The sequence below is a fragment of the Drosophila miranda genome (assembly GCF_003369915.1).
Source record: "Drosophila miranda strain MSH22 chromosome Y unlocalized genomic scaffold, D.miranda_PacBio2.1 Contig_Y2_pilon, whole genome shotgun sequence".
In the NCBI taxonomy this organism is placed as follows: domain Eukaryota; kingdom Metazoa; phylum Arthropoda; class Insecta; order Diptera; family Drosophilidae; genus Drosophila; species Drosophila miranda.
In genome coordinates this window covers 3263673-3281830 of record NW_022881614.1, presented here as the reverse complement: position 1 = coordinate 3281830, position 18158 = coordinate 3263673, and the positions used below count along the sequence as shown (strand labels likewise).

General features: G+C 48.5%; 1 protein-coding gene across 2 annotated transcripts; it reads right to left on the bottom strand.

Annotated features, from left to right (window-relative positions):
* Positions 1–1069: 1069 nt before the first annotated feature.
* Positions 1070–3601, bottom strand: LOC117192788 (protein CBFA2T3-like). 2 transcript variants are annotated; one of them, XM_033397539.1, is made up of 4 exons: positions 2574–3600; positions 2336–2515; positions 2137–2262; positions 1070–2049 (listed from the first exon to the last, which is right to left on the bottom strand). In XM_033397539.1, exons 1-4 carry the CDS (start codon positions 3516–3518, stop codon positions 1735–1737), a joined length of 1566 nt encoding a protein of 521 aa, XP_033253430.1. In that variant the 5' UTR covers positions 3519–3600; the 3' UTR covers positions 1070–1734. The 2 variants fall into 2 exon arrangements, with proteins under 2 accessions (XP_033253430.1, XP_033253431.1); XM_033397540.1 differs by having other exon boundaries at positions 1957–2049; positions 2137–2284; positions 2574–3601.
* Between the last annotated feature and the right edge of the window lie 14557 nt (positions 3602–18158).

Genomic DNA, 18158 nt, shown 5'->3' with positions numbered 1-18158 from the left:
TGCTGCTCCCTTTCAGTGTCCCTTTATTGACATCGGACTCTGTACATCCCCATCCTTATGTGTGTGCACGGAGCGCCTTGTGGCTGCTGGCGATAACAAACGATAACTGCATGTTAAATAGAAGCTGACGAAAGGAAAGGCTAGCCCGCACAGGGAGAGGGCTAGAGAATGACAGCATATGCAAGTTGGACGCCGGACGTGCAGCCATTTCAATGTGTACAGGCATCCCTCTGTCTCTGCAGATCAAAGCGGAGGTTGAGGGGGTGGGTGGTATGTGCGAGTTGGACTTTGGGAAATCACTCAGGTAGCAAAATGCCATCATCATCATCATTGTTGTGGGCTGAAGGGTTGCTAAAAAGCGCACAGCATCGAGACAAAAGCAAAGTTAAGGCAAGCTGCTGTCTGTCTCACTGTTCCAGTATCTGTGTATCCGTGTATCCGTGTGTATACGTGTATGGGTTAGCAGCCGCAAGGCAATGTGTGCGTGTGTGCAACAAATGTTGTGGGCGTCCTTCAGACGGGAGCTAGAGAATGAGCATAGTGGTGGTGGGGGGCGGGGTCTAACGAGCTTTTACTTGCTGGCTTGCAATGCGACAGCAGCAGGTGTTCCATGCAGGTGGACACACACACACACACGGAAGAGGCAGGGCACAGCTGAGTGACGATAATTGAAATTTCATCACAGTAGTTTGTGGTTTTGTAGCACTCACACACATGCACATGTGGAGACGCTGCCACTCACACTAATGCGCAATTCATGGCCAGTTCCGTTCCGTGCCTGCCTTCAACTTCTTCCAGGAGCCACAGGCACATCGAAATGTAATTTTCTAATTCGGATATATATCGAATTGGGTTTGGGTTTTGTGTCTTTTGTTTGGTTTAAAACACTTTATTTCTTGGGTTTTCTTTTGTAGCCTTTTGCTGGTTTCCGTTTTTTGTTTTTGTTTTCGTTTTTGTAGATGCAACATTTACGTGGTTTGTTTGTGTGTCGTTTATGGTAAAAGTACATTAGGTATTAGTTTAAGAGATACAATAAATACTAATCAATAAATTAAATACAATCAATAAATTAGCCATATAATAATTGTTACTTTATTGTAATAATAATAAAATCTACTATGTTCAGTTGTTTTCCATTACTTGCTTTGGGGTTTGCGGTTTGCTTATGTACTTACAGACCTATACTTTCGTATTTTTTTATTCTTTTTTCTTTTACTGCTTTGAGAGTTGAGCCTTGAGTGTGGGATAACATTTAATATGGTCTATAATATTACGTTTTTTTCTTCCGTTTGCGATTTCCAAAAGTGCATTAGCTGAAGTGTGCCGGAGATTCTTCTTGTAGACTGATTACCCTTTTCGATTCCATGTGGAATGCCCTTTATAAATTCCTCTAGAGGCTGGGTTACTCTTCCCTCTATATCCTAAGACCCCTCCTACACTAATTGTTGGCTGCATAAAACATTTAAATGTGGGCACATCTACATATGTATGTGGTATCTGTATCTACGGCTGAAGCGTCCTCCTACTCCGTGTATCTTTAATTGAGTTTAGAAATCTATTTGCTGACGAATTATTCTTCTTGCTTTTTGGATTATGTTTATAGTAGCTGATGTAAGTGTGTGTGTGTGTGTGTGTGTGTGTGTTTGTGTGTATGTGTATATGTAGTATACACCTCGCACCCCTTTAATTTGACTAGCACAAGTACTTCTTCTTGGGTTTCATCATGCGAATGCGTCATTTGGAGCCCAACCCATTGGCCACCAAGGCGCTGGGCGTGGCAGCGGCCACCGCGGTAGCTCCCGTGTTCCCCCCGCCCGATCCTCCGCCGCCTGCGACACCACCACCCCCTGCCCCACCACTGACCGCAACAATCGCCTCACGGGTACCCGCCGCCGCTGCTGCTGCCGCTGCTGCTGCCGCTGCCGCCGCCTGGAGATGGGCTGAAGGGGTGGGCGTGGGTGGGGATCGAGTGGCCATCGCAGTGCGGATGGTGCCGGCGGGGTGCAGATGCTTGGCACTCATTTCGCTGGCCCTGGTGTTGCCACAAACCTTGAGAACACAGAGAAACAGAAGGATACACAGTGTTAAGATCAGTCCGAGGCGAAGGGGAGGGGAGGGGGTAAAGTGGACACCAACCTGGTGATGGCTATCCCAGTCTCTGTATTGGCACGAGGCGCTGCAGTAGCGAGCCATGTTGCAGCCCGAGCAGGTTTCGGTGGCCTTGCGGCCGCAGTTCCAGCACTGCTGCTGCAGAGTCCCGTTCTGGAAAGCGAGGAAGGGACAACTTTGGATTAGCGAATAACTTCACTGCTTTGGAGGAGCACTCTACACCTACATTCTGTGCCGTGGTGATGGATGGCGACTTGTTGTCCAGATCTCGCTCGCCGCTCGAGTGGCGACTCATTTCCATGAAGAACTTCTCCATGCGGAGCCTCTCCTGTGTCATGATCTCGGCGGCCCGCGTTTCGGCAGCCACCACCGCCCGCTGGATCTCGATTACCGCCTGCCGCTTCACCTATGCAAAGAAAAGGGTTTCAAATTTGAGCCTTGAGCGTCAAATGTGGGAGACCCACCTGGGTGACTGCGTCCTCGGCATTCCGCTTGAACTCGGAGACTTTCTCCTCTGTCTGGCGGCGCAGTTCGGCGAGAGCCGCTGGCGTTATCTCCTGGCCGCTGTTGGGATGCTGCGGCTCGATGCCCCGCTGCTGGAGGATCGTGATGGCGCGCTTCGTCTTGTCCACCATGGCCGAGATGCAGTTGAGCATTGTGTGGATGTTCTTCCACTCCTCTTCGCCACCAGCAGCGCCTCCGCCTGAGGCAGGATTCGGGTTCGGATTGGGGTTGGATTGTGGGTTCGGGTTCGGATTGGGATTGGGATTGGCAGGCCTCAGGGGAGGAGCCGGATGCCGCAGCTCCCTCTCATCGCGCTGCATGAAACCAGCCGCCGTGGGGAGACCCTCAGCAACCGCCACAGTGTAGTCGCCGTAGGCCATGACCGAGTGCGCGGGATGCAGGGTCATCCGCTTGTTGGGCGGTGGGGGGTACCCGCAGGCGGACACACCCCCGCCGCTGGCCATATACTCGCTCCACTCATGCAGTCCGCTGTGGCCGCCGTGCTCCATCATGGAGTCCGAGGATCGCCGCTTGAAGACGCCACTGGCACTGCCGCCGGCCCCGTTGGATGTGGGCGCCTCCAGCTGGACGAAGATGTCGCCGAATTCGGCCCCTAACTCCATCACCGCCTGCTCGTTGTTGGTCACGTACTGGAGGGCGGACTGGTTGGTGGCCCTGGCCAGAGCCAGGACCTCGCGCTGCATCAGGGTTACGCTGTTCTTTAGCAACGGCATCACGTAGGGTCGCAGGGGAAGGTTAATGGCCTCCTGTAGGGCCAGGCGGAACTCCTCCAGCGAGATGGTGCCGCAGCACAGCGACAGGACCAGAGCCCGCACCCGCTCGCACACTTCCGGCTGGCCCAGCTCCTGCGAAAAGTGCACCAGTGCGCCGAGAAACTTGCGCATCTTGCCCACGAGTCGTGCTTGCTCCACATGGGCCCCGGCGTCGGCGAGGTTCCAGACGAACCTACTCCACCATTGACCACGGGGGAGACACTGGCATTGCGCTGCGGTCGATGGTGCAGCTGCAAGGGTGAGTGGGGTGAACGGGGGGCGAGACTGCGTGCGGAGTCTGGCGGGGAGTCGGGTGGAGTGCGACACAAGCGGTCCCTCTCCCGCTCCCTCTCCCTGTCTCGACTGCTTTGGGATGTGCAGTTGCTGCTGTCCTTGCTGCTGCTCGACGAGGGGTCCTTGCTGCTGTTGCTGCTGCTGCTGTTGGCTGTTTGGGGAAGGAGAAGGAGAAAGGAGAAGATAGTACAGCTCGTTAGTTGTGTGTTAACAATAAACAAGAGAAACAAGTCAAAGTGCAAGTCCAAGTCCGAGTCCTGGACGAAAAATATCACAGGATGTGCAGCCCTGGCGCATTACAAATGCATTAGCAGGAACTTGCCAAAGGGGCAGGGCCGAGGGAGCTGGGCAGAGGAGTGACAGAGAAACGGAAGTTGCCACAAATATATACATATGTACATATATATTCCACCGACCACAACACGCTACGGCACTTGTCCTCCTGCCACATCAAGGAGCGGGTGCAACAACCAACTGGCAGCATTAACAAATTTGTTTGAACATGGGAAATAAATTAGCAAACATTTTTGGTCCACGTCCTCGTCCCCGTTCTCGTCCTCGTTCTCGTTCTGGTATGGTCTTCTGTGCTGTGCTCTGCTGTGGCATGGGAGGTGGGTGGGGTGTGGCAAGTCAGGCAAGCAAATCAAGCACCACATAACGCACTAATTGCATGGGTAAAGAGGGATGCCAAGGGGCAAGTGGGGGGAGGCAGTGGCTACAGGCAGTGGCGACAACACATTGCGGTACGTGCTGTCCCATCCGATTTCCCATTTCCCATCCGCCGGCACCATTCCATGATCCTCCTGCCAAAGCGTTCGATTCATTAAATATTCAAAAACCATCCATGGTTATAAATAGGAACCTATTCTGGAAACATTTGTAGCCTGTGCCGAAGCTATAACGCCCAAACACAGACACACACACACACAAACTTTGTTTGCACAAGCTAATGGAAATTGTTTATGGGTCTGTGTGTGTGTGTCCTCCAGTGGTTGGCTGACAGACACCCAGAGAGGCGAATGTTGCTGCTGACGACGTCGACGATGATGATGATGATGATGATGACGATAACGACGACAACGACAACGACTATGGGAAATGGCAGTCGGTTGATGTTGCCGCTACGGCTGCTGCTTCTGCTGATTCTGCTGCTGCTGCTGCTGTGGCTGGTGCACAGTTTGCTTTTGTGATAATGATTGTGGTTACAGCTGCAATTGGGTGTTTTCACAGTAAGGCACACAGCGAGACAGACAGATATACGGACGGACAAGAGATACGCAGCACATAGTCGCAGTCGCAGTCGCAGTCGCAGTCGGAGGCATCACTCCCTCCGTCGGCGGCGCCTATCAAACGCCAAACATAGACAATGATGGATCACATGAACGTCTCCACAGCCCACTAACGAACCCATCTCGCTCCACCCAATCCCACCCTGTTTCGCCCCCTTAATTGGCTACCAGCCTCCATGCCGTTCCCAGTCCACCCGCAACTCGCAAACCCCCCACCACCAACCCTTCCCCGCCTATACTCCTTTCTGTGGTACAATTGTAAAATATTGCACTTGACCGGGCTGGGGTTTGGGTTCTACTCATATTTGTTGCTGCTGTTGTTGTTCTTCTTCTTCTTGCTTTTTTAGAAACCTCAACTGACCAAAAGTTGGTGTCCAGAGAGTCCAGACCGAGGACCAGAAGCAGCAGCAGAACCACGCAAAACCCAAAAAACTATTTACGAAAATTTTGTGTTGACAATTCACATATTTTCTAAAACATAATGTTCGGGGCACACCCGATGGTGTGCCCGTGGCTGTGTGTGTAGCCTTGGGCGGCTCCAACTGCTGGCTCAACATTTGCCCGCAGCATGAGGCTTGCTCCGGTTGTGGCATCGATTTAAGGTTACGTATACGCAGCATGGGCCAGTCTGCGTCCTCTGCTACCACTCTTCCCAAAGACTCTATATATGTGTGCTAATGTCTGTGTGTATTGCGTGTGTGTATGTGTGTTAGTATGGGCAACAGAATTTGCACAGCTGCGTCCCATAGATTGCAGTCGAGCGTACAAAACGAAACGTTTGCAAGTTTAGTTTGTTGTTGCAGTTTCTGTTGCTGTTGCTGTTGTCATTGCTGCCACTGCTGCCACTGGTGCTGCTGCTGCTACTGCCACTGCTGTGATTGTCATCAGAAGATGCACAGACTGACTGAGATAGAGACAAACAAACAAAATAAGAGAGAGAGAGACAGTCGGAGACATCACGAGTTTCGGCTCTGTTGCCCATTGTTTGGGGCTGTGGCTCCTCTTTGTTGAACAAAACTTTGCTCAAATTCCACAAAAATTCTAATTAGCGAACGGAACCTTAAGCGTCTTAAATGCAGGGCGGCCACACATAATTTCCCCCTGGGAGTTGCCACAGGAACAACGCACGCACAGCACAGCAACAGCAACAACAGCAGCAACAGCCACAATAACAGTGGCAATCAAAGCAAAGCGCACAGAACGGCAACCATCATCCTCCTCCTGCTCCTGCTCCTGCCGCCTAAGGGCAGGTAACAGAATGTTCGCCTGCGTGCGGGCTGATGCTGGGAACAATGCGGTTTCTGTGTTTTTATACCCGATACTCCAAATGAGTATTGGGGTATATTAGATTTGTGGTAAAAGTGGATGTGTGTAACGTCCAGAAGGACGTTCGCTTCTAGCTCTTGCTTAAGCCGGTTGTGTTTTTTCTTGCTCCCGCATTCTCCGCCCTTTGCCTAAATATCATACAACATTGTTGTGTCTTTGTTTTGATTTATTATCGCATCTCTTTAATTTGATTCTCCCTTGTGTTAACCACCAGTGTTTTGTTTGTAAACAAGTGTTTAATATAAATTCAATATTGCAACGTAACACATCGGACTCGTGCAGGCAATTTGTTATTGTTTTTTTGCCCAGTCTGCTTTTCGTTATCGCTTCTTCGGTGTGCACTGTTCTCGCGCATCAGCGGTTGCATCGCCCACACTCTCTCGTGAGCATAAGCGGGCTGCTCGCATTGTTGCTCTCACTCTCTCTGGATTGCCTATACTCTCCCTCTCTGTGGACTTTTCTTTTGTGTCTCTGCTTTGGTGAGTTTACTGCTCGTTTTCTGCACTTCGTTGGATCATCTGCTTTGAATTATTGCCGCTGCAGCTGATTGTCTGGCTCGTTCTGCTGTCTGCTCTCCTACTTTACCTGCTATCTCACTCCGTTCTTCTTTTATTCGTGCACAGTGATTCTACTACTGTCCATAATGGCAATTGTTTGCAGTGCAAAGAAATGTGAATTCGGTGGTGTTATCATTGGTGATTCATTTCTTAGCTGCTGGCTGTGCGACAATTTTGCCCACATAAAATGTGCTGGTGGTGGAAATTTTGGCCGGCTGAATGATCTGATCTCGAAACGCATGGGCCTGTCTTGGTCATGTCTGGCTTGTCGGGAGATTGAGGCCGAAATGCGCACATTTATGAGACAGACTCGAACTGGGTTTCTGGATGTCCGGAAACAATTTGTGGCTCTCAACGAGAAATTTCTTGCCCTTGAATCACAGTTTCTTGGGCTCAAACTCTTGAGCGAATCGCCTAGACGGAAAATTCCGCATATTGTTACCAATCTCTTGCAACCTAATCCGATTGGTACGCCTGCCTCCCACCTTCATCCATCGGAAGCATTTCCGTGTAGTCATGCCACGCCGTTGTCTGTAAATCCGCCAACGGTGGCTCCGGAGTTCTTTACACCGAGCAATGTGCTTCCTTCGAGCACCCAACTCCCTAACAGCATCAATCCCATCCCTGCAGTTTCTGTGGCCGTCACTTCTGACGCGGTGAGTGCTCCTAGTGCGGGTGTGCTGGTTGCTGACGACGTCTTGCCAATTCCTGCTCCAATTCCTGCTCCAACTCCTACTCCAATTCCTGCTACAGCCATTGCTGCCAATTCCTCTGCCCTTGTACCGAGATCTCTTTTAGGAGTGGCTCCACCATCTCGATCTCGCTCGGGACTTCAACTTAAAGCAGTGGTCCCTCGGAAAGCAATATTTGTTTCTCGTCTTATTCCTGAGGCTACAACGGAGGATGTTAAACAACATCTTGCCGCTAAACTTAACACTTCGCCTGTTGATATAGTTGCGCAACATATCATCCTTTAAAATTCTTCTCCCTGATTCTTTACTATCCTGTTCTCTAGAACCGTCAATATGGCCTGAGCATACAATTGTGCATGAGTTCCTTCTCAAAGATTCGAACTCGAATCCAAGAATTACCGAACATGCTCCAAAAAACTGATGTACTATTTTTCCATGCACTATCAGAACGTTCGGAGTTTGCTGGGAAAATTGCGTCAAATTCATACTAATAGCGCGTCCTTTGATTTCGATGCCATCGCGTTTACCGAAACCTGGCTTAACTCCTCTGTCAATGATCACGAAATTTTCATTGATAGTTACACTATTTATAGAATGGACCGCCCATCTTTTGCAGGTGGGGTTCTGATTGCAGTTAAATCTGTTTTCTCATCTGAGTTATTCCCATTCAATAACATTCATGGAATTGAATTTGTTGCAGTCAAAGTTCGTGTTGTCTCCGCATTTTTCTATTTAACCTGCTCTTACATTCCTCCCAGGTCTGATGATGAGCTTTACTTACACCACCTTTCAGCAATTAATAATGTTGTTTCTACATTAGGGTGCAATGATCGAATTATTGTCATGGGGGACTTTAACCTCCAATTTCTTTCTTGGCTGCCTTGTGATGACGCTAACCTGTTGTTTCCCAATTGCCATAATGACTTTATCAATGGGCTAACGGATATTTCCCTTGTCCAAATTAATGCCGTTAAAGACATTAGGGACAGACTTCTTGTCCTCGTTTTTGTTAACGATGGTTCTCTTGCTACTGTATCTAGAGCAAGCCCAATATCTCTCCCTGAAGATCCTTACCATCCAACTTTGTTGATATCACTGGAGTGTACACAATCTGGAGGTGCTGACAGTTCCATGGCTCCTTGACAAATAAAGTGTTTTCGCAAAAAAAACTTTATTGATTTAGATCTACATCTCTCGCGTGTTGATTGGTCGTTTCTTTATTCATTACCGAACATAGATGCAACTGTTAACTCGTTTTATAGTTCTATTTACTCCGCCCTTAATACGTTTGTTCCAGATATCACTGTACCTGTATCGTCCAAGCCTCCCTGGTTCTCCAAGTATTTGTCATACTTAAAAAATAATAAATCCCGGCTCTATAAAAAGTACCAGAAGTCGGGCTCCACGTTGGCCTTAGCTCTATACTCCTCCGCTCGCTCTCTGTTCCTTGCCGTCAATAGTCAGTGTTATAATCATTACCTTTCACAATGTAGTAGTAACTTTCGTAGTGATCCTAAAAAATTCTATTCGTTCGTTAATTCTAAGCGCAAGTCAAACGTTTTTCCTCCGTCCCTTCATTACCAGAACAAAACAGAAGCTTCTGCTGTTGGTATTGCAAATTTATTCGCTAACTTTTTCCAAGCAACGTACTCGTCTCATATTTACAACGCATCCACTCCGTACCAGCTACCTCAAGCTAACAGCATTTTTCTGCCCTTTTTCGAGGAAAGCGTTGTTCTGGAAGGTTTGTCATCTATGGACATATCGTTTTCTGCGGGTCCAGATAAGGTACCAAGTTGCATCTTAAAACACTGTGCCCAGTCCCTTTGCAAGCCCTTGACCTTTCTCTTCAACCTCTCCTTGGAACAGTCTTGTCTCCCAGTAATTTGGAATGAGTCCTACATCATTCCGCTTCACAAAAAAGGTTCAAGATCAAACATTGAAAACTATCGTGGTATCGCAAAGCTTTCCGCCATCCCGAAGCTTCTTGAGTTCCTGGTCACCCGGCAACTGCAACATCTTTGTTGCAGCTTGATATTTCCGTCGCAACACGGTTTTTTCAGACATCGTTCAACATCGACTAACCTTCTTGAGTTTTCTAACCTAATCCACCGGGGTTTTCAAATTGGTTTGCAGACGGATGTAGTTTTTACGGACTTCAGCAAGGCATTCGATTCTGTGAACCATGCTCTGCTTATTCAAAAGCTCTCTTTTTTAGGGTTCCCAACGAATCTTCTAGATTGGATTTTGTCCTATCTCTCTAACCGTACTCAACGTGTTTTGTTTTCTAACGTGTTGTCTAATACTGTTAATGTTACTTCAGGTGTGCCACAGGGAAGTCATCTGGGCCCGCTTCTGTTTATTTTATTTGTGAACGACCTTCCTCAAGTTATAACATACTCTACTACACTAATAATGTATGCTGATGATGTCAAAATCTGTCTTTCGTACTCTGATTGGTATTTGCACACACGCCCTCAACTTGATCTAAGTGAACTACTATTGTGGTGTTCAACTAATCTTCTTTTTCTGAACCTTGCCAAATGCAAGCTTATGACATTTTACCGTCGCGCTCCTCATTTTTTCTCATATGTTCTAGGAAATCATGTCCTTGAGCGAATTTCGAGTTCAAATGACCTCGGAGTCCTTTTTGTTAATTTAATAAATAAATAAATAAATATAAAATAAAAGGAATCGTTTCCGACCCCATAAAGTATATATATTCTTGATCAGCATCAATAGCCGAGTCGATTGAGCCCTGTCTGTCTGTCTGTCTGTCTGTCTGTCCGTCTGTCCGTCCCCTTCAGCGCCTAGTGCTCAAAGACTATAAGAGCTAGAGCAACGATGTTTTGGATCCAGACTTCTGTGATATGTCACTGCTACAAAAATATTTCAAAACTTCGCCCTGCCCACTTCCGCCCCCACAAAGGGTGAAAATCTGTGGCATCCACAATTTCGACGATACGAGAAAGCTAAAAACGCAGAATTGTAGAAGATGACTATATCTTCTAGAGTGCAAAATCTGAACCAGATCGTATAATTATTATAGCCAGAATCAAGAAAACAATTTCATTCTTTCTCGCTCTGTCTCTCTCTAACACACAGGTTTCATGGTCGGTTTTGCCAATTGCTAAATATGAGTTCAAGGATCTCAGAACCCATAAAAGCTAGAGCAACCAAATTTGGTATCCACACTCCTGTGATATCGGACCTTAACCGTTTTGTGTCAAAATTTCGCCACACCCCCTTCCGCCCCCGCAAAGGACGAAAATCTGGGGCATCCACAAATCTCTCTCTCTAACACACAGGTTTCATGGTCGGTTTTGCCAATTGCTAAATATGAGTTCAAGGATCTCAGAACCCATAAAAGCTAGAGCAACCAAATTTGGTATCCACACTCCTGTGATATCGGACCTTAACCGTTTTGTGTCAAAATTTCGCCACACCCCCTTCCGCCCCCGCAAAGGACGAAAATCTGGGGCATCCACAAATCTCAGAGACTATTAAGGCTAGAGTAACCAAATTTGGTATTCGCACTTCTGTTAGATCTCACTATAAAACGTATATCTCAGAATTTCGCCCCACCCCCTTCCGCCCCCACAAAGGACGAAAAACTGTTGCATCCACAATATTGAGGATACGAGAAAACTAAAAACGCAGAATCATAGATAATGACCATATCTATCAGATTGCTGAATCTGGATCAGATCAGATCATTTTTATAGCCAAAAGGAACAAATCAATTTGCACTGGCTACGCAGCGCCCGACGTCACGCTCAGACTGATTTTCTGTCTCTCTCGCACGCACTCTCTGTCGAGTCGTTCAATATTAGCGGCGTCTGCCGGAGGAGAGCCATACTGACTAAGTATCGGGTATAAATGTAGAGTTGCGGTGTACGCAGCAACTCCCCCTCGTTTCTTCTTGCTTGGTTGGTTGGGGGTTGGGGGTTGGGGAGTTAGGGGAAGAGAAAGGTTTTTTGCGGAGCATAGGGCAACGGGGGCCAACTAGGAAATGCTTTTGGCCTTTTCCATTCGTTAGGTTGTTGCCTGCTGTGGGATCTGGGGTCTGTGGCACTGTGAGACCAGAGACCAGTCTCCAATGCTCTCTGCTCTGTGTGGAGAGAGTGTGGATCCACGCTCAGCTGATTCCGTAGTTCTCCTTTCATTTTACATGGACTTTGAGGAGGGGCTCGACTCCTGTCTGCTAAAACAATATCAGCAAGGAGGCTGCCCCCAGAGGCTCACCCACCGCACAGACACACGCGGACAAACAGCTGCTGACATTCACACCATCAATCGCCTGAGCCGTCAGCTGGTCGACGCCCGTCCGCTCGCCTCTGTGCACCCAATTAAACGCCTTAAAGTATGCTACACTTCCACTCCCATTCGACTCACCTTTAAGCCTTCGGCAAATGCCTGCCGCTGTGGCTGCTGTTGCTGTGTTGTTGGTTGACGCCGCTGATGATGATGATGACGATGACGCGGGTGGCACTGGGACACCTGCTGCTGTGGCCACCGCCAAGGCAGCGCCAGCTGCCACCGCTGCCGCCGCCGCTGCGGCTACGTCATATGAGTCCTTGTCGGTAATCTCCTCCTTAACTATCGCCTTTCCATCGAGCGCCATCTGGAAATAGTCCAGCAAATTAGTTAAGAAATACATATATGTATATGCAGCAGGGCAGAAGAGGGACAGGGACTGGGAGGACGAGGACCCGCCCACGACCACGGCCCGCGACAGACAGACTGCACGGGTTCCCACCAGCGACGGCGATAGACAAAAACATCAAGTGACAAAGCTCTCACATTATGTTTTCAACTTATTTGATTTCAATTTGATTAAATGGTTGTCTGACATGCAAATTGGGTGTGCCCGCACACAGCTACAGAGTCCTTGGACTCCTGGCCAAATGGGGAGCCTCGAGCAGCTGTCGCGCTAATGTGCCTAAACGGGTTCTCTTAAAAAAAAAAAAAAAACACATTTAAAATTAATGCAAAAAACAGGGCACCTTCTTCCATATAGAGGGTCTTAAAATATAGCAGCTAGTACATATATTCCTAGGAATTATTTTTCAACAAATGGAAAATGCAGAACATTCTTCGAATATTTTCAAATTTTCCCGACCGACCATCCATCCAGCCATCAACTGGGCACAGGCCACACGCTGTGGACACCTGTTCCGTAATTGAGTTGGAGAACTTTTGCCCCGCAGACTCTGCAGCGCCTTCGACTCAATGAATTTCCACGAGGAATTCTCGGCTATTTTTGCCGGAGTGCGACTCGATTGCTCTATTGGGTGGTGGCCTTGCTAATTGACTCAACAAATGCAGTTTCTGTTTATTGGCAGTGGCAACCAACCCTTCGCCTGTGCAACCCACCAATTAGGACCCCTGCCTCCCCGCCTGGCCGTAACCACGCCACCCCGTATCCCCCGCCGCACGGACACAGCATGTTCATGTCCAGAGCGAAACATTTTTCTGTTGATTTTTATCACTAAAATATGTAAATACCTCTGCGGACTGTGGGAGTTCGTGCAGCTTTGCGAGGCAAGCCCCTGCATAAACAAGAGGGTGGTAAGGTGGGAGGTAAAAACAACAAGAAACTGAACAGAAGGCTGTGTGTACGATGGGTGTATCCGAGAGTGTGGTGCGGGCGGGGTAGGGTGGGATATATATTCTTGATCAGCATCAATAGCCGAGTCGATTGGGCCCTGTCTGTCTGTCTGTCTGTCCGTCTGTCCGTCTGTCCGTCCGTCTGTCCGTCCCCTTCAGCGCCTAGTGCTCAAAGACTATAAGAGCTAGAGCAACGATGTTTTGGATCCAGACTTCTGTGATATGTCACTGCTACAAAAATATTTCAAAACTTCGCCCCGCCCACTTCCGCCCCCACAAAGAACGAAAATCTGTGGCATTCACAATTTTAAAGATATGAGGAAACCAAAAACGCAGAATTGTAGAGAATGACCATATCTTTAAGACTGCGGAATCTGAATTGGATCGTATTATTATTATAGCCAGCATCAAGAAAACAATTTCATTTTTTCTCGCCCTGTCTCTCTCTAACACACACGTAGCATAGGCGGCTTTGCTTAGAGTAAAACATTAGCGCCTAGATCTCAGAGACTATAAAAGCTAGAGTAACCAAATTTGGTATCCGCACTTCTGTTAGATCTTACTATAAAACGTGTATCTCAAAATTTCGCCCCACCCCCTTCCGCCCACACAAAAGACGAAAATCTGTTGCATCCACAATATTGCACATTCGAGAAAACTAAAAACGCAGAACCATAGATAATGACCATATCTATCAGATTGCTGAATCTGGATAAGATCAGATCATTTTTATAGCCAATAGGAACAAATCAATTTGCAGTGGCTACGCAGCGCCCGACGTCACGCTCAGACTGATTTTCTGTCTCTCTCGCACGCACTCTTTGTCGTGTCGTTTAATATTAGCGGCGTCTGCCGGAGGAGAGCCATACTGACGTAGTATCGGGTATAACCGTAGAGTTGCGGTGTCCGCAGCAACTCACAACGTTCCCCCTCGTTTTCATTCATGTTTTCGATCAATCTTTGCGGCCTTTTATTTCTCTTGAGGTGTAAGAATCGGTGGAAGCATCATCGTGTGTTTAAAGTCCATCGTCGCCGCACTGGCTAATATATACGTATCCGAACAATTAGTGCCCCACACAGACCCCTCCTGCACTCCCTACAGCCCCCCTAACAGCTGGAGCAGCTGTTTGGCATCAGAGCAGAAATTACACACACACAGCAAATGCTGGCTGCAAATGAAATGAAATTCTATTGAAAACAAACACTTGACACGGCGGCAGCTGCCGTTTTGCCAAATGACGACGAGAGATGGCCCACAGATCGGTCCCCCGTCCCACGTGCCCCGTCCCCCATGCCCCGTGCCACCTGTTCTGTCACCGCCTCTGTTCTGTTCTGCTCTGCCACCGCCACTGCCTCTGCTGTGGCCCTGGCTATGACGAATGAATCAAACCACGTCAAAAATCAACCACGTCCCAGGTCCAGGACCAGGTCCACAACCACGTCCCAGGTCCAGGACCAGGACCAGAACCAGGCCCAGGTCCACGTCCTGCCCCTTCCTCCACATATGCCTGCGTGTGTCTGTGTGTGTGAATGACAACCGACTCGAATGCCGGACGCCGGGCACTTTGTAGCGTTGTTGTTGCTGCGGCTCTGCGGAGTCCGCATTGTGCGTCATTATGCGAAGGTGGCGCCCCATTCCTGGGAGAGATTACTGGCGACGACACCTGTGCAACAGCAGCAGTCTGCATATGTGTGTGCGTGCGTGTGAGAGTGTTTTACAGTTAAAAACTTTTTGCAAGTCGCTACGTCAGCTGCTTCATTACACAGGGAGGGGAGGCAGCTCTACAAATGTATGTATGCTGGATGCGAGAGGGGGCGGCAGAATGGCAGGGTGTGCGAGGGAATGGGTTGAGTGAAAAGTTCCTGGGAAGCATTTAATTAGACGAGCCTTGACGGCGGGCGGAAGGCCGCTGCCAAGTCGATAATTAACGATTCAATGTTGTATTTAATTCACAGCTAATGAATGGGAAAGCGGTTACAACACTTTGTTTTGATGTGAAATTATAGATATTTTTGATTTCAGTATCGATTGGTATATAGTAAAATTATTCCGGAAATTTCTGGTATTTACATCCGCTCATCCGACAGTGATGACTGGAGAAAGAATGTCCCCATTGTCATGTGCTCAAGTTCTAACATGAGTGAGATGGTATGTATTACGCATCTGGACATCAAGACAGAGCTTACAGAAGATCTTCAGTGGCGACCCTCGTCAACTATTTGCTAAGCGCCTCTGAGTCGTGCAACGTGCCGCAGCATCGGCGTCATTTTAAATTACACATCACGCGCACACACAGACGTCCGACAGACAGACAGACAGACGGCAGCATAAGCGGTGGCAACATCAACATTTTTTCACTACTAGCCGCACGTGTGAGCCTGCCACTCCCTCTCCTGCCTTCCCCGCAATGCCACACTGCTGGTGCTGTTTGCTGCCTCCGTTCACCCTTCATTTGCAGCCTGTGTGGGGCATAATAAGATAATGGCTTGTCAGAGAGCAGCAACAGCAACAGCAACAGAGGCACGGCACGGCACGGCAACAACCTCGGGGGGAAAAAACAGTTGAACGAGCGAATGTCGCGCTTAATCGGCTTTATGGTCTGTTTTATTTCGGATATGAACTGTTTTATGTCCAGAGAGAGTGCGAGAGTGCGAGAGACAGGGAGAAATAAAGAATGAGAGCGTGGTAGAAAAAACTGGAGAACGTTGGCCTGCCACATTTTGCCCACAAATTGTATTTAGTCATTCCAATTATGCCACATCCAGCAGCTGATGGCCGCCAGCTGCTGCTGCTGCTGCTGCTGCTCTTCTTGCCTCCAGCGGTGCATGCAATTTCCCAATAGCAAAACGGGGCCTTGCTGCAATTGAAGATTTCCCAGCTGCCTCAGCTTGTTTCCCGGCTGATTGGAAAATCATTTTGGAGCAGTCTTGCAGCAAGCAGCACGTGACACTGTTCAAGTTTGTGCCGTTTCTGTGGCTGTGTCTGTGCCTGTGTCTGAGGCAGAGCAGCCAAGTTGTCTGCTGCTGGCAGCAACAACTTCAGCAACTACAACAGTGACTGTGGCAGAGAGACGACCAGGCAGCAACTGCTGGCAACACATGGTGGCACGTGTCGACGTTGACGACGGCTTTTGGCCATGGCTGCACTAGACAGCAGTGGCTGCTGCTGCTGCTGCTGCGGCTACTGCTGCGGCTGCTGCTGCCGTTTTCAATTAAAAATTGCGAATGACAGCAGGTGCTGTTGATGGCTTCTCTGGCTTCCGTCTGCTGCCTCTCCTGCCCCTCCTGCTGCTCTTCTGGGCGTGTGCACCTGTGTGTTTGTGCGGTTGGATGTGTCTAAGGAGAGCAGAGTCTTTTCCATTAGCAGCACCTGCGTCCAGTTAGCAACTCTCGGCCCTCTTATGCCCAAGCATCAAAATATACAAGTTTAAACAGGCAATCCTATGCATTAGATATCTCCAGGGCACAAATCGATGCCCTGGGTGTTGAATGCCCCCCATGACACTGCAGCAACAATCTTGTTAGCTTTTTTTCCATTTTTTCTACACTTTTTTGCCAAAATCTGTTGCAGACACTTGAGCCAGCAGCTCAAACAACTGTGGCATGACAACTTACAAGAAGGAACGGAATGGAGTGGCTGATCCGGAGGCAGGAGACAGACGACGATGCCGCTGGCGGACGCAGTTTTTCAGTCTCCTTCGATGCGGCTGCTGCTGCTGCTGTTTCTGTTCCTGTTGTTGCCTCGGGTATCATCTGCTTTTCATCTGGCGTAAGAAATATTGCGCCAGCTGTGCCAGCTGCTTCATTTCGACGACGCCCCCTTTTCCCAGAGAGGGGACTAAGTACATCTGTGCGTCAGTGTGTGTGTGTGTGTGTGGCAAGGTCAGCCCTGTCTGGGGCTGGAGATTTAAGACTGGCTGTGGCTGTGGCTGAGGGTGCGCGCAGCCGCAAATCCAATTCAAATGCTCGGCGCCAAGTGGGGGCGACATTTTGGTAGCCTGCCAGCAAATGGCGTCTGCGATTGCACTGGACATGCCGTTACTCTCGTGGACAGACAGACACTTTTTTCCGAGGGACAAAATGTTTAAAGCATAAGCGGGCAAACAGGCAAAAGGATTGCAGATGGCATGGGATGGGTGTGGGCTGTGGGGAGGGATGAAGGTTAATGGTTAAAGCATTGAAACAGATTACGATGTGCCAAGGCGTTGCAAATGCAACATCGACAAGGAGGTGGGCAAAGCATGGCTTCGATTTTTCGATGCTATATATACATATGTATTCTTTATTTGCCTCTGCCACTGGCAGGACTCTCTTCTCTTTTCCTTTCTCTATTGTTTATACCCAAAATGTTCTTCCTCTTATATTTTTTTTTTGAAATTTTCCTGGTATGACATTTTTTCGTTGTGCCCCCGAAAACGTTTCGTGCTGCTCTGGGGCCCACGTCTTTTTAATAAGCTGCCACTTGCAGGGACAACAATTCCGGTGGCGGTGGCAGTAGCAAAGCCACAACAACGGACCGAATTTACCAAAAACCAAGAGAGAGAAGGAGAGTGAACCAGTGGGGAAACGGATGGCAGCCAGGCGAACAGAAGAACTAGGAGTAGGAAAACGGAAAACCGAATTTCATTTTTGACTTTTTCGATTAAGTGTATGCTCTATAGAGAGACAGAGAGAGAGAGGGCGTACCGTTAGTTGCTGTTCTGTGCGTGACATTTTCGCGCTTTTTTAGCTTCCATTTTTTCCCTCCCCCCTGTGGCCATTCCCCTACACATCCATCCCTCTAGGCTTCAGCTCCTCCTATAGCTTCCAATGTTTGCCTTTGAGCTTTGAGGAAGGTTTTCCTTTCTTTTCTCTGGTTTGGTTTTGGGTTTCTTTTCTCTTAGCATGCCATTCGTTCCGTTCCATTCGTTTGCTTTAGTCTAATAAGCAAATTGACTTATTTCCGGTCGCCATGTTGTTTGTTGTCTCAGCTGCTTCACGCCGCAAACAAACTGGCGTCTTATT